The 22,744-nt window shown below is 32.5% G+C and overlaps 1 protein-coding gene across 1 annotated transcript; it reads right to left on the reverse strand.

Moving 5' to 3' along the window:
* Window positions 1-7,167: 7,167 nt before the first annotated feature.
* On the reverse strand, window positions 7,168-9,669 carry LOC113700848 (WAT1-related protein At5g40230-like). Its single transcript, XM_027221282.2, has 7 exons — window positions 9,384-9,669; window positions 9,244-9,309; window positions 8,995-9,108; window positions 8,169-8,409; window positions 7,918-8,076; window positions 7,677-7,828; window positions 7,168-7,544 (listed from the first exon to the last, which is right to left on the reverse strand). The coding sequence occupies exons 1-7, from the start codon at window positions 9,584-9,586 to the stop codon at window positions 7,409-7,411; spliced, it is 1,071 nt and encodes a 356-aa protein (XP_027077083.1). The 5' UTR covers window positions 9,587-9,669; the 3' UTR covers window positions 7,168-7,408.
* Between the last annotated feature and the right edge of the window lie 13,075 nt (window positions 9,670-22,744).

The following is a 22,744-nucleotide window of genomic DNA, read 5'->3' on the forward strand; positions in this document are numbered from 1 at the left end:
CTTAGTATGTACTGTTAATATACTTGTATACATACTTGATCGTATATGAATAAATAAGTATTTTTGAAATTTGTAGGGAAATTAATTTTTTCTTTTGGAGTTTTAAAAGAAACAAAGCGAAAACATTTTTCCTCAGAGCACAAAAATCCACAAGTTAAAGTAGTTGGTATAAAAGGGAAAGAAACATTCTGAATATCATTATTTAAAGTACTCAATAAATGAGATGTAAAATGGTCGTTAAAAACAGGTGCATTGACATATAATAAAGGAAAGCCATAAAGAGCTAGCCATTTATAGGAAAAGTTATCATTCATAAAAATAGCAACGCTTCACGGTTTTCTTATCAGTCTTGCAACATATGAGCAAAGTGACAATAATTAAAATAGTATTTTTTTTCGATTTGTACATATTTAATTAATATTTTTTGCTTTTTAAAAAAATGAATGAAAATATTCTATGAGAAAGCACATAAGTCAAAAGGAACGGTCTAAAAGGGAAAATAATAGTAGATACGTACAGTACTTGTAGTTCATGTTCAAAGGCTATAGTGCTGTTTTTAAAAAAATATCCCGAAAAATATCTAATCCAAACGGAACCGATTCTTCACTATTTAAAATGTCAAATCTGTGATTGTGTTTGAACTGTTATCCATTGGTATCGTAAAGTATCATTTTTCCATCAAATACCACCTCTTTAACACCAATTTTCACATAAACAAATTTATTTATCGGATAAAAAGCATAAAAATTCGTTTTTGAATAAAACACTAGCTCTTTATGGCTTTGCTCCATTATAAGAACAGATTACCCATTTTTGCATAAACAAATTTATTTATCGGATGAAATAAAAATAAATCAATTTTTCAGTAAAATAGTAACTCATTATGGGTTTCCTCTATTATAAAAACAGAGTACCCATTTTAGCCCCTCTAAAATAAAATGTTGGCTTTGTCACTGACTGAAATGTTTGTAACTGAGATTTATCTATGGTGAATATATGAAACATAATTTTTTCACTGTATTGAATTTATATGATGAAAAATGAAATGGGTGAATTGGATTAGTGAGCATCAGTTTTGTAAATGATTGTGAGAGTAAACTATATTATGACTATAAAATACGTTGAATTGTGAAAATTATAATTGAAACATGCTCCTAAATTTTGGATATGTGACTTTCCTAGTTACGAATTTCTTAAATTAACAGTTAGTTATTACTATGAGTATTGTGGTAAGTGTGAGATGTGAATGTCAGTAATAACTGTTAGTTATTAGTCTCAGTAAAATCAGCAGTAAATGTGAGACATTAATTGGAATTTGCAGATATTATTTTACATGGGTAGTTATTATCTGTTAGTTAAAATTTAGGAGTTTTAATTTTATGGGTTAGGAGGGAAAACGTGAGTGAAATGTGGGACAAACATGAGCATGATTATAGGATTTGTACGACCAGTTATAGGATTAGTTGTTAGGTAAACATTTCTTAATTTTAGAAATGTAAAATTGTAATAAAATAGTATTCATACAACATGACAATTTGGAAAGCTCCTTATCCAAAATTCCTTCTGCAATACATATATATTAGTATTTTGACCCATGCTATGCACGGGATTATATTTCAAATTAAAATAATATTGTATATATTTATATATTGTGGTACAGAATAATATATATATATATATATAGACTAAAAAGTTTAAAGAAGTGTATGTTTAACATGTTGAAAAAATTTTAATTTATAATGATTTACATGATAGAGAAATTGTTAACGCATTTAAGGAGAGGGTTAGGTTGGGTGGTAAGGTGAAAAGAGTTTTCTAAAAAAAAATCAATTTATCAGTACCCAACAAAACATATTATGTCATACCCATATATCAAAATTTATAATATAAAAAAATAAATTATAACCAATTTATTTTCTTCCATTTTTAGAAAAAAAAATCTTTCTCCTGTCTTGTACCTCTAAAATTGTTGACTGCATTTAGATTAGCATTTTTTTTATAAACTTTAACGTATATTTAAAAATGTTAGGAAATTGGTTTAATTTCTTTTAAGTAGAATTCTTATTTTGTGTGGAAGTAACTAGTTTCCTAATTGGTTTTAGTTACTTGAAGTAGTAGCCAAGAAATATTCTATTTAGTTTAGAATTAGAAGTTATTCTATGTAAGTTTAGGAAATAGTATTGGTTTCCAATTGTTATTTGATTTTTTGGCAGTAATGTTCCCTATAAATAGATGGGTTGGCATACTACACAGAGAAACACACAAAAGAAACACACAAGGAGACACAAGGGGCATCATATAGCCTTATACATGGGGTATGAGAGAGAATTCTTGGGAGATGAGAGATGGTATACAAGGGTTGGGATTGGTTCAAGTTGTATTCTTGTATAGGGTTTTCCTCTCATAATAAAGAACAGGTTTCTCTCCGTGGACGTAGGCTCAATGGTGGAGCCGAACCACGTTAAATATTGCGTGTCGTTTATCTTTCATGCTTGTGGCTTATTTGCCATTAAATTGTTGTGCACTTGATATCTCAATAGTTATTTATTCCGTGTTTGGATCCTAACAAAAAAAATCTCTGTAATATATATTTTAGAGTTCTCAAAATTATTAAAAATCACCATCATATCTCTCTTTTCTTATCCGTCAGCTAGTCATAAGATGCCTTCTACGACTTTCGTATCTTCTATCATGGTACCACTCTCTCTATTTTTTTTTTTTTTTTGTCATCTCTGTCATATCCCTGCAATCCCCTTTCTTCTTCTCTCCTTACTCTGCCCATCCTTGTAACCCACATTTCTTCTTCAACTTTTCTCGCCACTTTTCAACTCCTCACCATTTTCTTCCCTCCCTTCTCCCCCCATACCCAACTTCTAAATTCATATCTATGCACCCAATATATTTAACTTTACCTATCATAATGAAAATATAAAATTGAAAATTGATTACAATGGTTGCAATTATTAGTATCTAAAAATGGAAATGAAAAACTGATAATATCTATAATATTCTCAAGTACTACAATCAATATATATATATTTAACATAGCAAATACATATTTACATATGAAGACGGTAATAAGAATACATAAAATAATTAATGATACCAAAAGTTATCCTTAGTGTTTGGGTTTTACATTCTTATTCAAATCTAATCAGGGTCAAATTTGGGTTAGATATATACAAATTAAGTAGTATTTTAGAGTCGAATGTTCTATATTTTTTTCTTAAACTATAATGTTACTTTTTTTTAAAATTTTTGGTAGAATTGGTGTTGTTATTATCATATTTATCAAAAAAAAAATTCCACGTTAAAAGGCCAGTAGTACTTTTTTTTTTATTTAGTGATTTCATAATTTAGATTTCATGAATGGTACCATTCTTGATTTTTTAAATCCACGACATTATTTCCTTTTGTTTCCTGTATAATTTTGCTATTTTACTTAGGATTACTAAGTTAAAAGATAAAATATTATTTTTTACTTTTTTACTTTTACTAAGTTTGGTAATGTTTTCTCTTTATTTACCTTCCCACTAATAAATTTCAAACCAAATTCCTATATAAGTGGAGCCACTTCTTACTTATTTAAATTAGAAAGGCATGGAAGGCACTTCTTATTTAGAAAAATGTTATTTGCACTCCATTTTTTATTATTTGTAATTCCACCATTTGTTTTATCATATAGTCTAATTAATGAAAACTATATGATCAAAATGATTATTGAAGTGTGAATAACAAAAATATAGTGTAAATAATCTTACTTATTTAAATTAATAAGAAAGCATGAAAGGATGTCATATTTGTTATCTCTTGTTATGGTCTTATAGAAGTTTTAATTGGAGTAGAATCATAAATAACGCAAGGTAATCGAAAACGTGATAGGTTGAAGTACAAATAAGATAACATGCACATTAACCAACAATTTGAAATGAAATGATTTTAAAAAGTAACTAACAATTTCAAATGTGAAGAGTAGATGTGGAAGTTAAGAGAAATATATTTTATAAATTAAATTAAATGTGAAATGCTAGAAAAATAGAATTGGTAGTGGGAAGACGTGTGAAGGTTTGTTGCTAAAAATTCTTTCTCAAATTTATATAGATATAGATAGATATAGATGTCTTTTTTTTAGTGGTTCAATCTCATATTTGTGAACTATCTGCAGAAAAAAAAATTCTGGACTATACTAATTTTGTTATACCAACTCTGTTATTCTTATTAGTGTATTAATTGTTACGCTATTTCTCTCATTTTGTTGTGTCTACCTTAATACAAGTGTAATTGTTATTATGTCTCGTGTCCCAGAAAATACATAATATCCTATTCAGGTGGATACGTGCAACAGATAATCAAATTGATAGTAAAAATTTAGAATGAATAAGTTGCTTTTGCATAACGGTTGTAAAGGTTTCTTGAAACTTTATGAATTAGGTGTCTTGCGTTTGCAAAAATAATTTCAGAAGATTTTTTGTATTGGAAATGGAGTTAAAACTTGCTATAGGTTACTTTCCTGTATTTCAATCTTATCGTAAAGGGTAATTTGCTGTTGAACCTAATTTTTTTCTGATTATATCCAACTAATAAATTAACTTAAGAAAATAGATAATTTATGGAGGAAAGCTATAAGTAGCTGGTGCTTATTTTGAAAAATAGATTTATTTTTATTTTATCCAATAAATAAATTAGTTTATGAAAAATGGGTACTCTGTTCTTATAATGGAGGAAAGCCATAAAGAGCTAGTGTTTTATTCAAAAAGGATCTATTTTTATTTTATCCGATAAATAAAATTTTTGTATGCAAAAATGGGTACTCTATTCTTATAATGGAGGAAAGTCAGGAAGAGCTAGTATTTTATAGAAAAATGTGTTTATTTTTAGTTTAGCCGATAAATAAAATTTTTTATTTATAGAAAAATGGGTACGCTGTTCTTATAATGGAAAAAAGTCATAAAAAGCTAGTGTTTTATTGAAAAACGGGTTTATTTTTATTTGATCCGATAAATAAAATTTTTTATGAGAAAAACGGGCACTGTGTTCTTATAATGGAGGAAAGTCATAAAGAGCTAGTGTTTTATTGGAAAATGGGTTTATGCAGAATTTTATTTTATCCATAAAATTTTTTTATGGAAAAATGTGTACTCTATTCTTATAATGGCGGAAAGCCATAAAGAGCTAGTGTTGTATTCAAAAACAGGTTTATTTTTATTTTATCCGATAAATAAATTTTTGTATGGATGTCTAGATAAAATTTATTGATCAGATTAAAAGAAAATTTATTTTAACACTCATTTTTCCAAAAACAAATTTTCTTTTCGAAAAAAAAAGAAAATAAGCCCGTTTTCTAATAAAACAGTCGCTGTTTATGGCTTTTCTGCATTATAAGGAAAGAGTACCCATTTTCTCAAAAACAAATTTATTTCTCGAAATAAAATAAACATAAAGGCGTTTTACAGTTAACCACCCACTATTTACGGCTTGCCTCCATAAATTATCCACTTCACTATTTTTCATAAGTTAATTTACTAGTTGGATAAAATTGGAATAAAATTAGGTTGAACAGCAAATTACCCTTTAGGATAAAATTGAAATATAGGAAAGTAACCTATAAAATTGTAATCAAATTGTTTTTGCAAACGCAAGAAGAATAATTCATAAAGTCTCAAGAAACCTTTACAACCGTTATGCAAAAGCAACTTATTCATTCTAAAATTTTAGCATCAATTTGATTACCTATTGGACGTATCAACGTCAATAAGATAATATGTATTTTCTGATACACGAGACATAATAAGAATTAAACTTGCATTAATGTAGACCTAACAAAATGAGAAAAGTGGCGTAACAAATAATACAATAATAAGAATAACATATTTGGTATAACAAATTTAGTATAGTCTAAAATTTTATTTTTTTTCTGCAGATAGTTCACGAATATAAGGTGCAACCACTAAAAAGAATGACATGCATATGTAATGTAAAAATGAATATAAAATGAATGTAGTTACATTGTGTCATCCGGTATTCGGGTCCATAGTGGAAGCCGAACTTCAATAATGGAAAGCCAAAGTTGAAGCTTACTTCAAACGCTATGCGGAAGAAGTGGGGTCACCAAATATTTGGTACAAAGGAAAGACTTGCAATAACATATTACGGAAGTCAGTCTGCTGTTTGCTTCCATCCGTACACGCTTCTACTTGAATCCCTGTGCACGCGCTCTCCAACAATTTAACGTCTCCGTTTGTTCCGTTTTGCCCCCAACACGTGTCGCTCTCAGCCGGCATTCCTACCATAGGCAGGTTCCTACCATAAAGGTTTCCATTGGTTAAAGTTCACATGCTTGCATTATTTGCCAACAAATAAAGCAGTCATAATTGTTTGTTGGCGTGCATTTGTCCTTATTGGCAATTGGTAGTGGAGGAAATAAAGAATTGTTTGTTATAATAGTGCCTCTAGTTTTTATATACAAAGTTTGTTGTACTTTTGCCCTTGCTGGTTGGAGATGTTACGTAAGAAAACAAAGAAAGTAACACTGTGTTTGATGAAATTAAAATTTGAAAATTAAAATTTAAAATTTAAATTATTAAGTTATTAAGTAATAAATTTGATACATTTAAATATATATTATATTAAATAATAAGTGAATAACTTATTACTTATTCTTAAGAACAAATTTTGTTTAGGAAATTAAGTAACATTTAATTAATTAAGATGTTTTATTTTTTGTTATCATATACTTTTCAATATGTTAAGATCTTAAACCCATTAAATTAAGTGTTGAATTAGGTTATAAAACAGGGAAGAAATGGTCTGTCAAGAAAGAGAAAAAAAATAAAAGAAAAATAAAGAAAGGCTTGTTGTGTGGTTGAAATATTCGGCCTCGCGTGGCGCAACAAAACCTTTATATGACTAGTTTATTAGCTGGAGAGCCGGACATCGCGGTTGATGTTTGTTTGGAAAGAAGGATAAACCATAAAGTACTGTTCCAAATTATACAGAAAAAATTGCGCAAAATTAGGCACAGCTCTGCATGAATCATATTCACCTTGCAAAAGTCCTCGAGAATCATTTCTTTACCAATTTTCTAGATAGAATACCAGCAATCTTTGTAATTTGATATAGGAAGACCAAAAACAGTTAAAAGGAAAAAAAGAGCAGTTGAAATCCGTGTTTAAGAAACACTATGACCTTCTTCTAGGTTATAGCTTTCCTTACAGAGCCACTAGTGACTAGTAGCAAACAAATACATATATTTACAAACACTCTGCTGCTAGCCCTATGGAAATGGGAGGATGAAATTTAAAAATCCATCATCATCCCGTTCCATTTGCCTAGTTTCCACCTTCAAGTATAACTGCCAATTTTATTTGTAATTTAGGAAATATTACCTACTATCTATGCATAACCAACTTCATCCTAATAGAGGGACATTTTCAGAGGCAGCTGACTCAATTCTGAGAACTCCCCCATCCTCACTCATTTCCTCTTGCGCTTTTCCCCACGAGACGACATAAAATCCGATGGAAATCAGTATTGCTCCAATCACACTGGAAATTAGAACAAGAACAAGTCACAGAAAATTGTGATATTTGTAACCTGAATCGGATTGACTGGGTCTAAAGTAAAACAGACTAAAGGAGAAGGGAAATCTAGAAAGAAAAAAAATGTACTCTTCATACCTTCCAAGATAGAGCGTATCACCAAGGAAAACAACACCCATGAAAGCAGCAATGGCTATCGACAGTGGTCGAAATAATGCTACATAGACGGGGCCTTTTACTTTCAGGCCCCAGGTGTGTACAACTGTACCAAAACCTGTACCAATGATTGCCTACAAAAGAGAAGAGCCCTGAAGATCAATATCAAACCTTGATCAAGAACATATAAGTTTTCCTGATTTTGGTTTCTAAGGACTCTTACAGCATATAAAAGTGAGATAAGCATTATTGTTGTCGATATACTCCAAGTTTTTAAATCCGGCTCCAGAAAGAAACACACTGGAGCAGATACAATCGTCACACCTGCAGTGTAGAAAAGTACAACTAGAAACTCTGCTGGATACATCTTGACCGTCTGAGTCTGCAAATCAATAAGGACAAAATATTCCACTATCTACTGTATCTGGGCAACAATTAGCAGTTTGAGGGGAAAAAATGGACAAATAATGTTACCTGAACAATGTACCAAATGGATAATACGAGATAGTCTAAGGCAAGGAGAAGGCCTCCTAGAGCCCAATTTGATTGTGATGATACTAATCCCACAGGCTGGTTAAGAGATTGGTACTGTGAAGAAGTTCTTATAACTGGCAGACCTTTGTACAGAACCACCACGAGTGCACCTGATATAGATACCAAAGTGCCTAGGATTTTGGCCTGACTGGTAAAACTTTTTAAGTCCAGCTTTTCCATTCTGATTTCAGGCATATACGTTTAAAAAATCAGCACAAGTAGAGATGAAATCATTAGTTATATGGAAAAATCCCCCAACCAGAACTAAAGAACAATCAGAGACGAAGAAAGCAAATGAAACATATTGCAACTCATAACTGCCCTGTATTCATCCCCAGTTTGTGCTTCCGCAATTTTTCTTTGTAAGTTAATTTGAATTTCTAACTATCAGATTAGTCAACTTTTACTTGGTTCTCACTCAATTTGGCTATCTACTCCGTTTACAAGATTCAGTTTCTAACTCTCCAATTGAATTATGGAACCCAGATGTTAAAGTCACATCTCCCTGAGTAATGAGCAATTACTAGTTTTCCCCCTTTTTGGTTGCTAAAGACAATAGCAATATCTCTTCTACAAAAAAAAAAAAGCAAAGAAAATCAGTCTTCAAATCAAAATTCAAGTTGTTTTGATACAAACTCAGACTCTAGACAGTAACAAATGGAAAGTTGTATTTGGACCATCAATTTCACTGGGGACTTCCTCCAATAATTGTGTAGAGTTCAGGCTGTTTAAGATGGTAGCGGAACTGTACTAGCTTACGAATCACCTGAAGATAATGGCGAGTGCGAAGGTAAAAGCTGGTAGGAGATTGCTGAGAGCATAAGATAGAGTAGGCGAACCGTATTCAAGCCCCTTACAACCAAGCATTTGAGCTGCAAATCTGGTCAAAGAAACAAGATACAATCAAAAAGCAGGAATACCAATATAAAAACATGGGGTAATACTCATGTAAAAATTCACCAAAAAGCATGGAATTCACAAATGCTATTGTAAAACTCAGGAATTTTATCCTTACCCAAGAACGCCAAGAAGACAAACTCTACCAAAGACTGGTAAAGTGAACCGAGGAAGCGGAGTATTCCTGCAACACAAGTAGTAGCAATATATAGGCAAGACCCCAGAGGTAAGGGGACAAATTAAATTTGACCTATATACCTGTGGAAAATGAAGGCGATGGGTATGAGAGCGAGACTGCATAAACCGAAAGAGTAGACAACGAAGACCATGAAGCTCATTCCTTGATCAGAGGCAGCTTTAAACAGAGTGCTATTACCCACGTTGGCACACTCCACTATTACCATCGCTGCAAATGGCAAAATCTCTCTGTAACAATACTGTCTTCCTTTGCCGTTTCTCATCTCTTCCTACCAGTCTCTCCCTCCCCTTGTGTGCCCCGGTTTCTTTGTCTTCTTCGTTTTTATAAGTCTGTTTTTTTTTTGGTCTGTGTTTCTGCCTATTGGCCCTTCTCTTGCTTCTCGTAAATATGCAATTTTTGGGTGTCGTTGTTAGATTCCGCCATCCCTTCTGCCCATGTGGAATATGTAATTTTTTATTTTTTTTTTGGTGTGGTTGTTAGATTCGGTCTTGCCATCTTTTTTACGGTTATTTTCTTTTAACATATAGTACAAGTATCAATCCATGATCACTAAATTATGCAAAAGTATGAGTTTGTACTTCGATAATCTGGCTCTAATGTTCCATTACCAAAATAAAGTTACCAGAATAATCCCTGAGTAAATTTAAATCTGAATCAGTCGTTCAGATGCGACAATTGACTATTTAAAAAAAATGGTTTGGTCGCACATTTTCCAAACAAATGGTTTGATTTGTGACACAATTATTTTAAAAAAATTTCAATCCCAAACATTAAAACAAAAAAAAAAACCAAATGTGGCGATGTTAAAAGGAGAAATTCTCCTCATAGCACTCGAGTTTTGTGACTTTTTTTTTTTTCATCCAGCATTATTTCTAGAAATTTGCCATTGAATTAATTACAGGCCAATAAACGAGATGGTACATAAGACAGTTGAAAATTTGGGCCCCTACGTCTGTGGATCAATCACTCACGTTTCCTTCTTACCAATCACTTTCAAATTTTTTTAGCTGGATATTGAGTCTCTAGAGGAATTATGAATTATTTCTTTATTTATTTATAATTAGAGTGAATTTCAATATGAAAGTAATTTGAAGCCAAACATATTCATATGCTACAGCATTTGTACAAGATAAATCTATCAAATAGTTAAATTTCCAGATATTACTTGTGATTTTTTTTAATGTGATTTCAAGTAACCCACATAATGAACAATATTATCTGTGAATTAGAGTGAACATTAATACCAGTTAAAATAATAAATAAATAAATAAAATCTTCGTATCTAATTCCAGGTGGTGCTTAGTTGCTTATCTAGAGGACAATCTGTATCACATTGATAACATCCAAGTGGGAAGTGACTCGTACTGGGGCCGGGCTCTAGTGGTCCGGGCGCTGTTCCCAAGGCAAGTCCATTAGGTGTGGATGTGGTTTGGTTAGAAGGCGCTTATTCAAATTGACACATGGGTCCGGATAGTTTTATTTTCTTGGGTGGAATGTTCATTTCATTCTGAATACATATCATGGCTTCGTCTCTAAAATTTAACTTAACTCGCGGGATATTAATCTGATTGTAATTTGTAAGATGTTTGGTTCGACTCTCCAAATTTTATTCCTTTCTAAAACTTGGAGTCTATCCCCTTGACCACAAAATAATTAAAAAACAAAAAACTGATCCTACTTTCTTGTATATTAATTTTTGTATTATATGTCCTCTCTCTCTCTTCTATATATCCTAAAAATCCATCATCTTTATTCTAATGTTTTTAGGGACTTTCAATTTTCAAAGTCAAATGCGTACATGAAGCATAAGAGTTCAAACAATTGTTCTTGCTACCATCCTCTCCGAGTATGAGTACCACAGCTACCATGGATCTGCCCTGATTGACTTTGTTCGTGGAAGCAAAAAGGCAATGAAGTTGCAAATTGCCTTTTGTTGGAAAGGCATTAATTAGTGGGGATGTTTCTTATTTTAAAGTTGTCTAAGACTTTTACACTTGTTTATTATTATCCTTTAAGTTGAGTTTTCATGGTTTCAAATTTTGTTATTTTGAAAATTTTAAGACTAAGTCTCGATGAAGATTATGCAAGCTTGTTATTAAGACCAAACTATGTGGATGACCATCAAATTTTTGGAGTCCTTGAGTTTTGACTATTGAACTACTAAAAATCTAATTTTGACAACTGAATTATGTAAAATTTAGATTTCGGATTATTCCGTTAGATTTAATATTTAAACATGATATATTTGAGTGCTCGCATGATTCACGAGACAAAAGAAAAGGTATGGTTAACGATAAAATCTAAACTTTAGACAGTTTAGTAGTAAAACTAAACTTTTAATAGTTTAGTGAGCAAAACTGGACGATTCCAAAAATTCAATAGCCATTCGAATAATTTGCTCTATTATTAATTATGCTTTGGAGTAATGCAGCATTTAAATAGTTAGCTGATTTAGGTTGTGGGTGGTATAACGTGATGTTGAAGGCAAATCGACTGGGCACCGTTTTGTGGGGTCTTTGTGTAATTTGGCCAAAATTGAGGGTCTAGTTCATAAATTTTGCCTAACTTCAAGGGAATAAATTTTTTTCTTGGGGAAAATCTTTTTTTTTTTTTTATAATGGATGGCTGGACCAGATTATCCATCGAGTTAGATTTGCGATGGAAATCTGTAGATGGATCCCTTGGATCTGTTCACTGTTCGTTAAGGCAAGAATACAAAATTTTCCAAATTTTTTCGCTTTTGGGTGTAATTTGTCATCTTAGTTGAGAAATTAATATCTATAAATACAAATAGGACCGTAGTACATGCGCGGACTAATTTTTTTGTGATATTTTATTTCTGATATCAGAAATAGTACCGTAGTACATGCATGGAGTAATTTTTTGTGTAAATAATTTTATTTCTAATAATTATGGCTATTATTTATAAGAGTTTAATAGTTAATGTCCTATTAAAACTGTCTAATATTTATGAATGAAAAGTTTTGTGATATTTTGCGTTAGAACATTTAAATGTACAAGAATTGTCTATATGTCTAAATGTATAAGAATTACATATTACATATTAAGAAAAAAAATCCATTCCAGTATGATTTTTCAACATATATAGAATAAGAGCCAAGGAGTAGTTTAGGTCTGAAGTACATGTTGTTTTGTTGGCCCTCGTGCTGGTCACATGCCAGGATAAACAGCGTCGTTTCAAAAGTAAAAATAGATATCTAGGGTAAAGAATGGAGATTACACACTCCTCTCTTTCTTTTCTCTCCTCGGAAGCTCCACCGCCATCTTCCTCTCCAAAATGTTTCATCTCTCATTTCTTCTTCATTCTTTTTCGTTATTTTTCCTTTCTCCTGCACGATCGTAGATGGACTTCCGAAAATACTCGTGGACGGTTTGCTCTGTGGTTGCGCGGGTGCCATCTCTTTTGCTGTTGTGCTTTCGTATCTCTGCGAGCAAGATGGGAAGAAAGTCATTTTAGTGCTCTTATATTTTCGAATGTCAAGCTTCCCTTTCGCATCGGATTGACGGCTGTTTCGGTCGTATCTCGTCGGGAATTCTGCGTCCCTACAGGGGTCAATGATTCCGGCTCGATGGACTTTGCTTTGATAGAGTCCATGGAGAGGAAGGTTCAATCCACTGAACGTATCTCTTTTTTGCCCTTCTTGTATGATACATTCTATATAACGAGCTCCTCTAATCATTTTCTTCACTTAGTCGGAACAATCTTTGGCTCAAGAGTGTTGCTTTATTTGCATAAAAAATGGTTGATCCTTTGTACCTGCAGCAAAAAAGTACAGATGGGTCGGAGCTATTTTATTTCTGTTCAAAAATTTTTTGTTTATTTTCGTTTCTGTTTTTTTTCTAATTTTTAACCAATATGTCCTCCTTTTTTGGGCCCTCTTAGAGATGATCTGAAAGAAAAGTTTCAACTCCAGATCTTCAAGCTAAAGTAGTAAAGTGAGGTATGCGCGATTTTCTCTACATTTTTTCCTAATTATTTCATTTCATAGAATTTTTTTCTGGATTTTCCTGACATTTTTTTAAAAGGCAATATTGATTTTATTAGAAATGCCTCTTTTCTGGCTGCTTTTCAAGTTTATTATTGCTAATTAATTGGATTACTGGAATGGACATGTTGTTGCAGTTAAGCAATTGGATAGAAATGGGCTTTGGGGTAACCTGGAATTTTTGGTTGAGGTTCTTGTGTTCAGTCTTTTATATCATTCTAACCTTGTAAATTTAATCGGTTACTGTGCTAATGAGGACCAAAGGCTACTTGTATATTAGTTCATGCCCTTGGGATCATTGGAAGATCATCTTCATGGTATCATTTCAGGCACTCTTGTTCATTATCTTGTCAATTGTTTGCGGTTTAGTTATTGCATGTTCAGAAAGAAGTCCATTCCATTTTTAAATTGAATTTACATGTTTACTAAAATTTACAAACTGCATAAACTTTCTTAAGGAAGGCATGATGATAGTGTAAGTTTTGTTTAGAAAGTTAATTGGGTTTTTTCTACTTAAACTAACTTTTATGTTGATTGTTCTTTCTTTACAATAATGCCATTTATAAGGAAAAATAAAATGTAGAACTAATGAAGCCTCAAGGACAGAGCTTAAGCTCAAACTTGCTTCTTCTAGGTATGGGGATCAATGTTCGTTTGAGGAAAAGGGGAAAGGTGGGGTTGGGGACATATAAATGGCATAGTATTGTGAATGGATGGTTTGGTGTTTTGAATAGTGGTGATTGATATTGTATCATGTTATGCATTTACTCCACATTCTGTTGTTTGAGGTTGATGAATAGCTTGCTTGTTCAGTTGGTACTGCCTTAAGTATTAATGCATTTGTTCACTTAGTAAGAGTGGGTTCCTTAGCTGATCACAATGTTAAGGGATCTTGTGCTTTGTGCTTTAATTGCATTACTGAAACTCTGTCTCTCTCTTTTCCTGCATGTGGTTACATTCAAGCTACGAGAGTTTCAATTGAATGATTTTAAGCCTTATCACTTCTCCACCCAATGCTGTAAGTGAGGATTAACATTGTCAACAACTATCAACAACCTGAAAATGTTGAGCACAGGCATGAAATTTATTTGTACCACCAAATGACTTTACACACCTTGCATGTAAAAATGACTCACTGTTGTGATTCTCTTAATTGTAGTTTAATAACTTGACTTCTTTTGTGGAAAGCCAAAACGAAAGTCAACCTAAGAGGTGGGTGAATTAGATAGTTTAAAAATTGCCTAAATTGTGAGTCACTTTTTGAGTGCTTGATCTCTTTTCTAAGTGATCATACAATGAATCAATCAATGAATGAACAATATCACTTGAGAGAAATAGAAGAGATAAGTAATTTAAGGATCACAACATAACAATAAGTAAATAAGAAGGGAAGAATTGCAAACCAATTGACTACCAAATTCCTCTTGAACTTATAGACCAATTCAAACAAACTTCTTCAAATTGACGAAATACAACCAATCTTGTGTACAAAGGAAGGTTTACTTCCTTCTTGCCCCAATCTCCACTTGATCAAGTTAGGAAGTTTTACTATCCCTCAGGACAACCCTCACAGAGCTACACTATTGAAATATTCATTCACAAATGAAAAGCTTACAACGAACTTCACACCACCAAGAGTACAAATCTTCTTTGAAAAGTATTTTTCCACCTAAATCACTCTTGATTTGATGTAGTCTCAATGTGCAAAGTTATTTGAAGTTTTTGACCATGCTCTATTTATAGGAGACCAAGAAAGTGCTTCATTAATGCTTCCAACGGATAGAAAGTAGTTGAAAAGTCAACTAACTGTTGGGAGTATCAGACGTCCGGTACATCCGAAGCATTCGTCCGACAGCAGGCAGTGATTTTGAAAAATCTTCTTCAATTCTATCGGATGTCCGGTATTGCCTTTGTGAGCGTCCTACAGCTTTCGTCGTCCGATCGAAGTCAGTGAGTTAGGGGGAATGTCTTATTTTCTTCGGACGTCCGGTGATGGAATTCTTCATGCGTCCGAAGTTGCGCAATGATTATCGGACGTCCGATCCAGTCTTCACGAGCGTCCGACAGCTTTCAGCACTCTTTGTCTCTTTCAATTGTACTTAATCTTTGAACCTGATTTGTTTCATTGCTGAAAACATCTTTGAGGGGATATTAGTACTATCCATTTGTTTTGTAAACATCAAAAGACAGGGATCAAGATCAACATTCTCCCCATTTTTGATGATGACAAAACAATGGATGGAAGGAAGGAAGGAAAATGAGTAGAAACTCCCCCTTACTCATAGCATCCAAAACCATTAAGTACCATTATATAATATTATTAAATGAACTCTCCCTTACTCATAGCATCCCAAACCAGCATCCATTTTATAATTTTCCCCCTTTTTGTTATCATAAAAGTAGAGAGTAATTGCCATAAAAAAAAGTAGTGGCAACCATCATCAACCAATAACAGAAAAATAACATCAAATGATACCAAAAATTATTAATGAACACCAATGAGACAAATATTTATATCAACCAACATTCATTAGTCATTTAAAAACTATCAAAGGAAACTTAGTTCAGAACATCAGAAATATCAAAAGCATTACAGAATACTTGTAGCGACCATACATCTGTATCAATTTTCGTACCTTCTTGAGTGTGAAGCACTCGGAGTCCAAGGAAGAAATTCAAATTCCCATCATACTCATCTCAAACTCATTTAGCATAATAGTGGAAAAAAATCCTTGAACAAACACTCATTAATAGCACCAAAGATAATATCATTCACATATATATGTACAAATAGAAGATCATTTGAACATTATTTAGAAAAAAGAGTGGTATCCACAATGTCCTTTTTAAAAACATTCTCAACCAAGAGATTTGGGTCTTTGAGAGTTAGCATCATGTTTAACTATCCACATGCATTTCATGCCTCTTCTCATGTTTTTTCTCACATAACAATCACTTTTCATGTGACCTTTTTGACAACAGAAATTACGCATAACCAAAGAGTTATTTGTAAAATCAGGTTTAATAAATCTTACAAAATTATTCGCACCATAATTTAATTTCTTCTCATGAGTGCCAAAATGAGTTTTTGTTCCATTTCCTTGAAAACAATTTTGTATTTTATATTGGAGCAACTCATTTAAATTATTCATTCTTTTTTTCAAATCACCTTGCTCCTTTTTGAACATTTCACAAAACCTTGTTTTTCTATCAAACTTATTTTGTAAATCAATCTCATTCTTTTTCAAGAAATCATTTTCAGTTTTCAGCTTCTTGTTTTCTTGAAAAAGACGTGTATTGTCCTGAAGAAGAAAACTATTTTAGTGTTTCAATTCCTTGTTTCTAACATAAATTTTTTTTAAACTATCATACAATTTTTTAATGAAAGATTTAAGGTCATCATCAGTTTCATCATAACTATCAAATTGAGAGTTACAAGTTGTTACCTCATCATCTCCAATAGCCATGAAAGCCAATTGAGCAGATTCTTCTTTCTCTTCAATTTCACCATCGGAATTGCACTCATTCCATGTGAATTAGAATTTGTTGAATTTTGGTTTTATTTCAGTTTTCCTCTTCATCATTGGACACTCACTCATGTAGTGTCCAAATTGGCCGCATTTATAGCATTTGTCACCTTATTTTTTGTTGGTCTCATACTTTCTTTTATTTCTTGTATTGTTAAATTGATTAGAATCTGAATTGCTAGGTCCTCCTCTTCTAAATCTCCTTTTGTTGAGAATCCTCTTGAAACTTTTTGTGATGAGAACAAGATCACTGTCATCAACTTTCACATCTTCTCCATCCAAGGGGGCCGAATCATCTCCATCTTGAGTTACTTTTAAAGCAATATTCCTTCTTACCTTTGCATCTTTTTTCTCTTGTACGTTAGTCTTAAGTTTCAACTCATAAGAGGTCAGAAAATTAATAAGTGATTCAATAGGCATAGTATTCAAATCTTTAGCTTCCTCAATAGCAGTCACTTTACTTTTCCAATCTTTGGACAAGACATTCAGGATTTTTCTGTTTTTCTCACCTAGAGAGAATTCCTTTTCCAACACTTCTAAATTCTTAATGAGATCATTGAATTTACAATACATTTGATCAATATTTTCATGAGATTCCATCTTAAACGACTTCATATTTACTAACTAAGATAGATTTCTTTTGTTCTCTAATATTTTCACTACCTTTATGAATTTCTTTCAATTTGTCCCAAATTTCTTTAGTTGACTTGCAACTCTTGACTCTAATAGATTCATTTGAATCTAAAGTACTATATAACACATTTATGACTTTTGTATTTAAGGTGAGATGAACTCTATCAACTGCAGTCAATTCATTTCTAGTTTTTGGTTTTGGTCTATGAGTAATATCATCTACTATAGAGGCATCATATGGATCTTTATTAACAATAAACTACAATTCAATATCAATCGATTGCAAGAAGACAATCATTCTTTCTTTTCAACTCACATAATTCGACCCATTAAACATAGAGGATCTAATTACAGATTGTCCTTCCAAAAACATGGCATTGTTGGTTGTCATCTTTACTCCTAAACCGCTTGAGTTTAATCTCTAGGAGACCAAATTCTGATATCAATTGTAAGGATTGAAACAACCTAAGAGGGGGTGAATTTGACAGTTTAAAAATTGGTCAAATTGTGAGTCACTTTTTGAGTACTTGCCCTCTTTTTTAAGTGATCATACAATAAATCAATCAATGAATGAACAATATCGCTTGAGAGAAGTAGAAGAGATAAGCAATTTAAGAATCACAAAATAACAATAAGTAAATAAGAAGGGAAGAATTGCAAATCAATTGATTACCAAGCTCCTCTTGAACTTGTAGACCAATTCAGACAAACTTCTTCAAATTGATGAAATACAACCAATCTTGTGTACAAAGGAAGGTTCACTTCCTCCTTGCCTCAATCTCCACTTGATCAACTTAGGAAGTTTTACTATCCCTCGGGACAACTCTCACAGAATTACACTATTGAAGTATTCACTCACAAGTGAAAAGGTTACAACGAACTTCACACCACTAAGAGTACAAATCTTCTTTGAAGAGTTTTTTTCACTAAAATCACTCTTGATCTGATGTAGTCTCAATGTGTAAAGTTATTTGAAATTTCTGATCATGCTCTATTTATAGGAGACCAAGAAAGTACTTCATTAATGCTTCCAACGGATAGAAAGTAAATGAAAAGTCAACTAGCCGTTGGGAGTATCAGACGTTCGGTACATTCGAAGCATGCGTATGACAGCAAGCAGTGAGTTTGAAAAATCTTCTTCAATTCTATTGAAAGTCCGGTATTGTCTTTGTGAGTGTTCGATAGCTTTCATCGAGTTTGAAGAATCCTATCGGAAGTCCGATGCTTGCGTCCGATCGAGGTCAGTGAGATAGGGGGAATGTCTTATTTCTTTCGGACGTCCGGTGATGGAATTCTTCATGCGTCTGAAGTTGCGCAATAATTATCGGACGTCCGATCCAATCTTCACGAGCGTCCGACAGCTTTTAGCACTGTTTGTCTCTTTCAATTGTGCTTAATCTTTGAACCTGATTTGTTTTATTGCTAAAAATATCTTTGAGGAGATATTAGTACTATCCATTTATTTTGTAAACATCAAAAGACAGGGATCAAAATCAACATTCTCTTCTTTTTTGATGATGACAAAATAATGGATGAAAGGAAGGAAAATGAGTAGAAACTCCCTCTTAGTCATAGCATTCAAAACCATTAAGTACTATAATATAATATTATCAAATGAACTCTCCCTTACTCATAACATCCCAAACCAGCATCCATTTTATAATTTCTCTCCCTTTTTGTCATCATAAAAGTAGAGAGTAATTGTCATAAAAAAATAGTAGTGGCAACCATCATCAGCTAATAACAGAAGAATAACATCAAAAGATACCAAAAATTATTAATGAACATCAATGAGACAAATATTTATATCAACCAACATTCATTAGTCATTCAAAAACTATCAAAGGAAACTTAGTTCAGAACATCAGAAATATCAAAAGCATTACAGAATACTTATAGCGATCATACCTCTGTATCAATTTTCGTACCTTCTTGAGTGTGAAGCACTCGGAGTCCAAGGAAGAAATTCAAATTCCCATCATACTCATCTCAAACTCATTTAACATAATAGTGAAAAAAAATCCTTGCACAAACACTCATTAATAGCACCAAAAATAATATCATTCACATATATATGTACAAATAGAAGATCATTTGAACATTGTTTAGAAAAAAGAGTGGTATCCATAATGCCCCTTTCAAAAACATTCTCAACCAAGAGATTTGGGTCTTTGAGAGTTAGCATCATGTTTGACTATCCACATGCATTTCATGTCTCTTCTCATGTTTTTCCTCACATAACAATCACTTTTCATGTGACATTTTTAACAACAAAAATTACACATAATCAAAAAGTTATTTGCAAAATAAGGTTTAATAAATCTTACAAAATTATTTGCACCATAATTTAATTTCTTCTCATGAGTGCCAAAATGAGTTTTTGTTTCATTTCCTTGAAAACAGTTTTATTTTTTATGTTGGAGCAACTCATTTAAATTATTCATTCTTTTTTTCAAATCATCTTGCTCCTTTTTGAACATTTCACAAAACCTTGTTTTTCAATCAAACTTATTTTGTAAATCAATCTCATTCTTTTTCAAGAAATCATTTTCAGTTTTCAGCTTCTTATTTTCTTGAAAAAGGCGTGTATTGTCCTGAAAAAGAAAACTATTTTTGTGTTTCAATTCCTTATTTCTAACATAAGATTCTTTCAAATTAGCATGCAATTTTTTAATGAAAGATTCAATGTCATCATCAGTTTCATCAACACTATCAAATTGAGAGTTACAAGTTGTTATCTCATCATCTCCAATGGCCATAAAATCAATTGAGCGATTCTTCTTCCTCTTCAATTTTACCATCGGAGTTGCACTCATTCCATGTGAATTGGAAGTTGTTGAATTTTGATTTTCTTTCAACTTTCCTCTTCTTCATTGGACACTCACTCATGTAGTGTCCAAATTGGCCGCATTCATAACATTTGTTACCTTATTTTTTGTTGGCCTCATACTTTCCTTTGTTTCTTGTATTGTTGAATTGATTAGAATCTGAATTGATAGGTCCTCCTCTTCTAAATCTCTTTTTGTTGAGGATCCTCTTGAAACTTTTTGTGATGAGAGCAAGATCACTGTTATCAATTTTCACATCTTCTCCATCCAAAGAGGCCGAATCATCTTCATCTTGAGTTACTTTTAGAACAATACTCTTTCTTACCTTTGCATCTTCATTCTCTTATACCTTAATCTTAAGTTTCAACTCATAAGAGGTCAGAGAATTAATAAGTGATTTAATAGGCATAGTATTCAAATCTTTAGCCTCCTCAATAGCAGTCACTTTACTTTCCCAATCTTTGGACAAGACATTCAGGATTTTTTTATTTTTCTCACCTAAAGAGTATTCCTTTTCCAACACTTCTAAATCCTTAATGAGATTTTTGAATCTACAATACATTTGATCAATATTTTCATGAGGTTCCATCTTAAACGACTCATATTTAGTAACTAAAATAGATTTCTTTTGTTCTCTAACATTCTCACTACCTTCATGAATTTCTTTCAGTTTGTCCCAAATTTCTTTAGCTGACTTGCAACCCTAGACTCTAATAGATTCATTTGAATCTAAAACACTATATAAGACATTTATGGATTTTACATTTAAGGTGAGATGAGCTCTATCAATTGCAGTCAATTCATTTCTAGTTTTTGGGTTTGGTCTATGAGTAATATCATCTACAATAGAGGCATCATATGGACCTTCATTAACAATAAATCACAATTCAATATCAATCGATTGCAAGAAGATAATCATTCTTTCTTTTCAACTCACATAATTCGACCCATTAAACATAGGTAGTCTAATTACAGATTATCCTTCCAAAAATATGGTATTGTTGGTTGTCATCTTTACTGTTAAGCCACTTGAGCTTAATCTCTAGGAGACCAAACTCTGATACCAATTGTAAAGATTGAAAATAACCTAAGAGGGGGTGAATTAGGTAGTTTAAAAACTGGCCAAATTGTGAGTCACTTTTTGAGTACTTGCCCTCTTTTCTAAGTGATCATACAATGAATCAATCAATGAATGAACAATATCACTTGAGAGAAGTAGAAGAGATAAGCAATTTAAGAATTACAACATAACAATAAGTAAATAAGAAAGGAAAAATTGCAAACTAATTGACTACCAAGCTCCTCTTGAACTTGTAGACCAATTCAAACAAGTTTTTTCAAATTGACGAAATATAACCAATCTTGTGTACAAAGGAAGGTTCACTTCCTCCTTGCCCCAATCTCCACTTGGTCAAGTTAGAAAGTTTTACTATTTCTCAGGACAACCCTTACAGAGCTACACTATTGAAGTATTCACTCACAAATGAAAAGCTTACAACGAACTTCACACCACTAAGAGTACAAATCTTCTTTGAAGAGTATTTTTTCACTAAAATCACTCTTGATCTGATGTAGTCTCAATGTGTAAAGTTATTTGAAGTTTCTGACCATGCTCTATTTATAGGAGACCAAGAAAGTGCTTCATTAATGTTTCCAACGGATAGAAAGAAGGTGAAAAGTCAACTAGCCGTTGGGAGTATCGGACATCCGGTACATCCAAAGCATGCATCCGACAGCAGGCAGTGAGTTTGAAAAATCTTTTTCAATTCTATCGGACGTCCGATATTGTCTTTGTGAGCGTTCGACAGCTTTCATCGAATTTGAAGGATCCTATCGGACGTCCGATCCTTGCGTCCGATCGAAGTCAGTGAACTAGGGAGAATGTCTTAGTTCCTTCGGATGTCGGGTGATGGAATTCTTCATGCGTCCGAAGTTGCGCAATGATTATCGGACGTCCGATCCAGTCTTCACGAGCATCCGACAGCTTTCAGTACTCTTTGTCTCTTTCAATTGTACTTAATCTTTGAACCTGATTTGTTTCATTGCTGAAAACATCTTTGAGGAGATATTAGTACTATCCATTTATTTTGTAAATATCAAAAGAAAGGGATCAAGATCAACACCATTTAGTTGATTTATGTTTGTGTTAAGCGTTCAGTAGAGCATTCCTCTTTCTTAATCTTTGAATGAATTTTGGATTGTTAGACTCTTATATCAGTTTTACAATGGGGGAATAAATTTTGCATTTAAGAAATCTTAATAAGTGTGCTTATACTTTGAACAAATTTTGCTCTCAATATTAATGTGTGTGCCTATGATCTTTCTCCACAAGTACGGTTGTTATTGCCACTGTATTACGGTTGTCATAATTATAACTAGTGAATAATGTGGTAATTTTCAATGTCATTTAATATTCCTTCGTTAG

Source organism: Coffea arabica, chromosome 1e, assembly GCF_036785885.1.
Source record: "Coffea arabica cultivar ET-39 chromosome 1e, Coffea Arabica ET-39 HiFi, whole genome shotgun sequence".
NCBI classification, from domain to species: domain Eukaryota; kingdom Viridiplantae; phylum Streptophyta; class Magnoliopsida; order Gentianales; family Rubiaceae; genus Coffea; species Coffea arabica.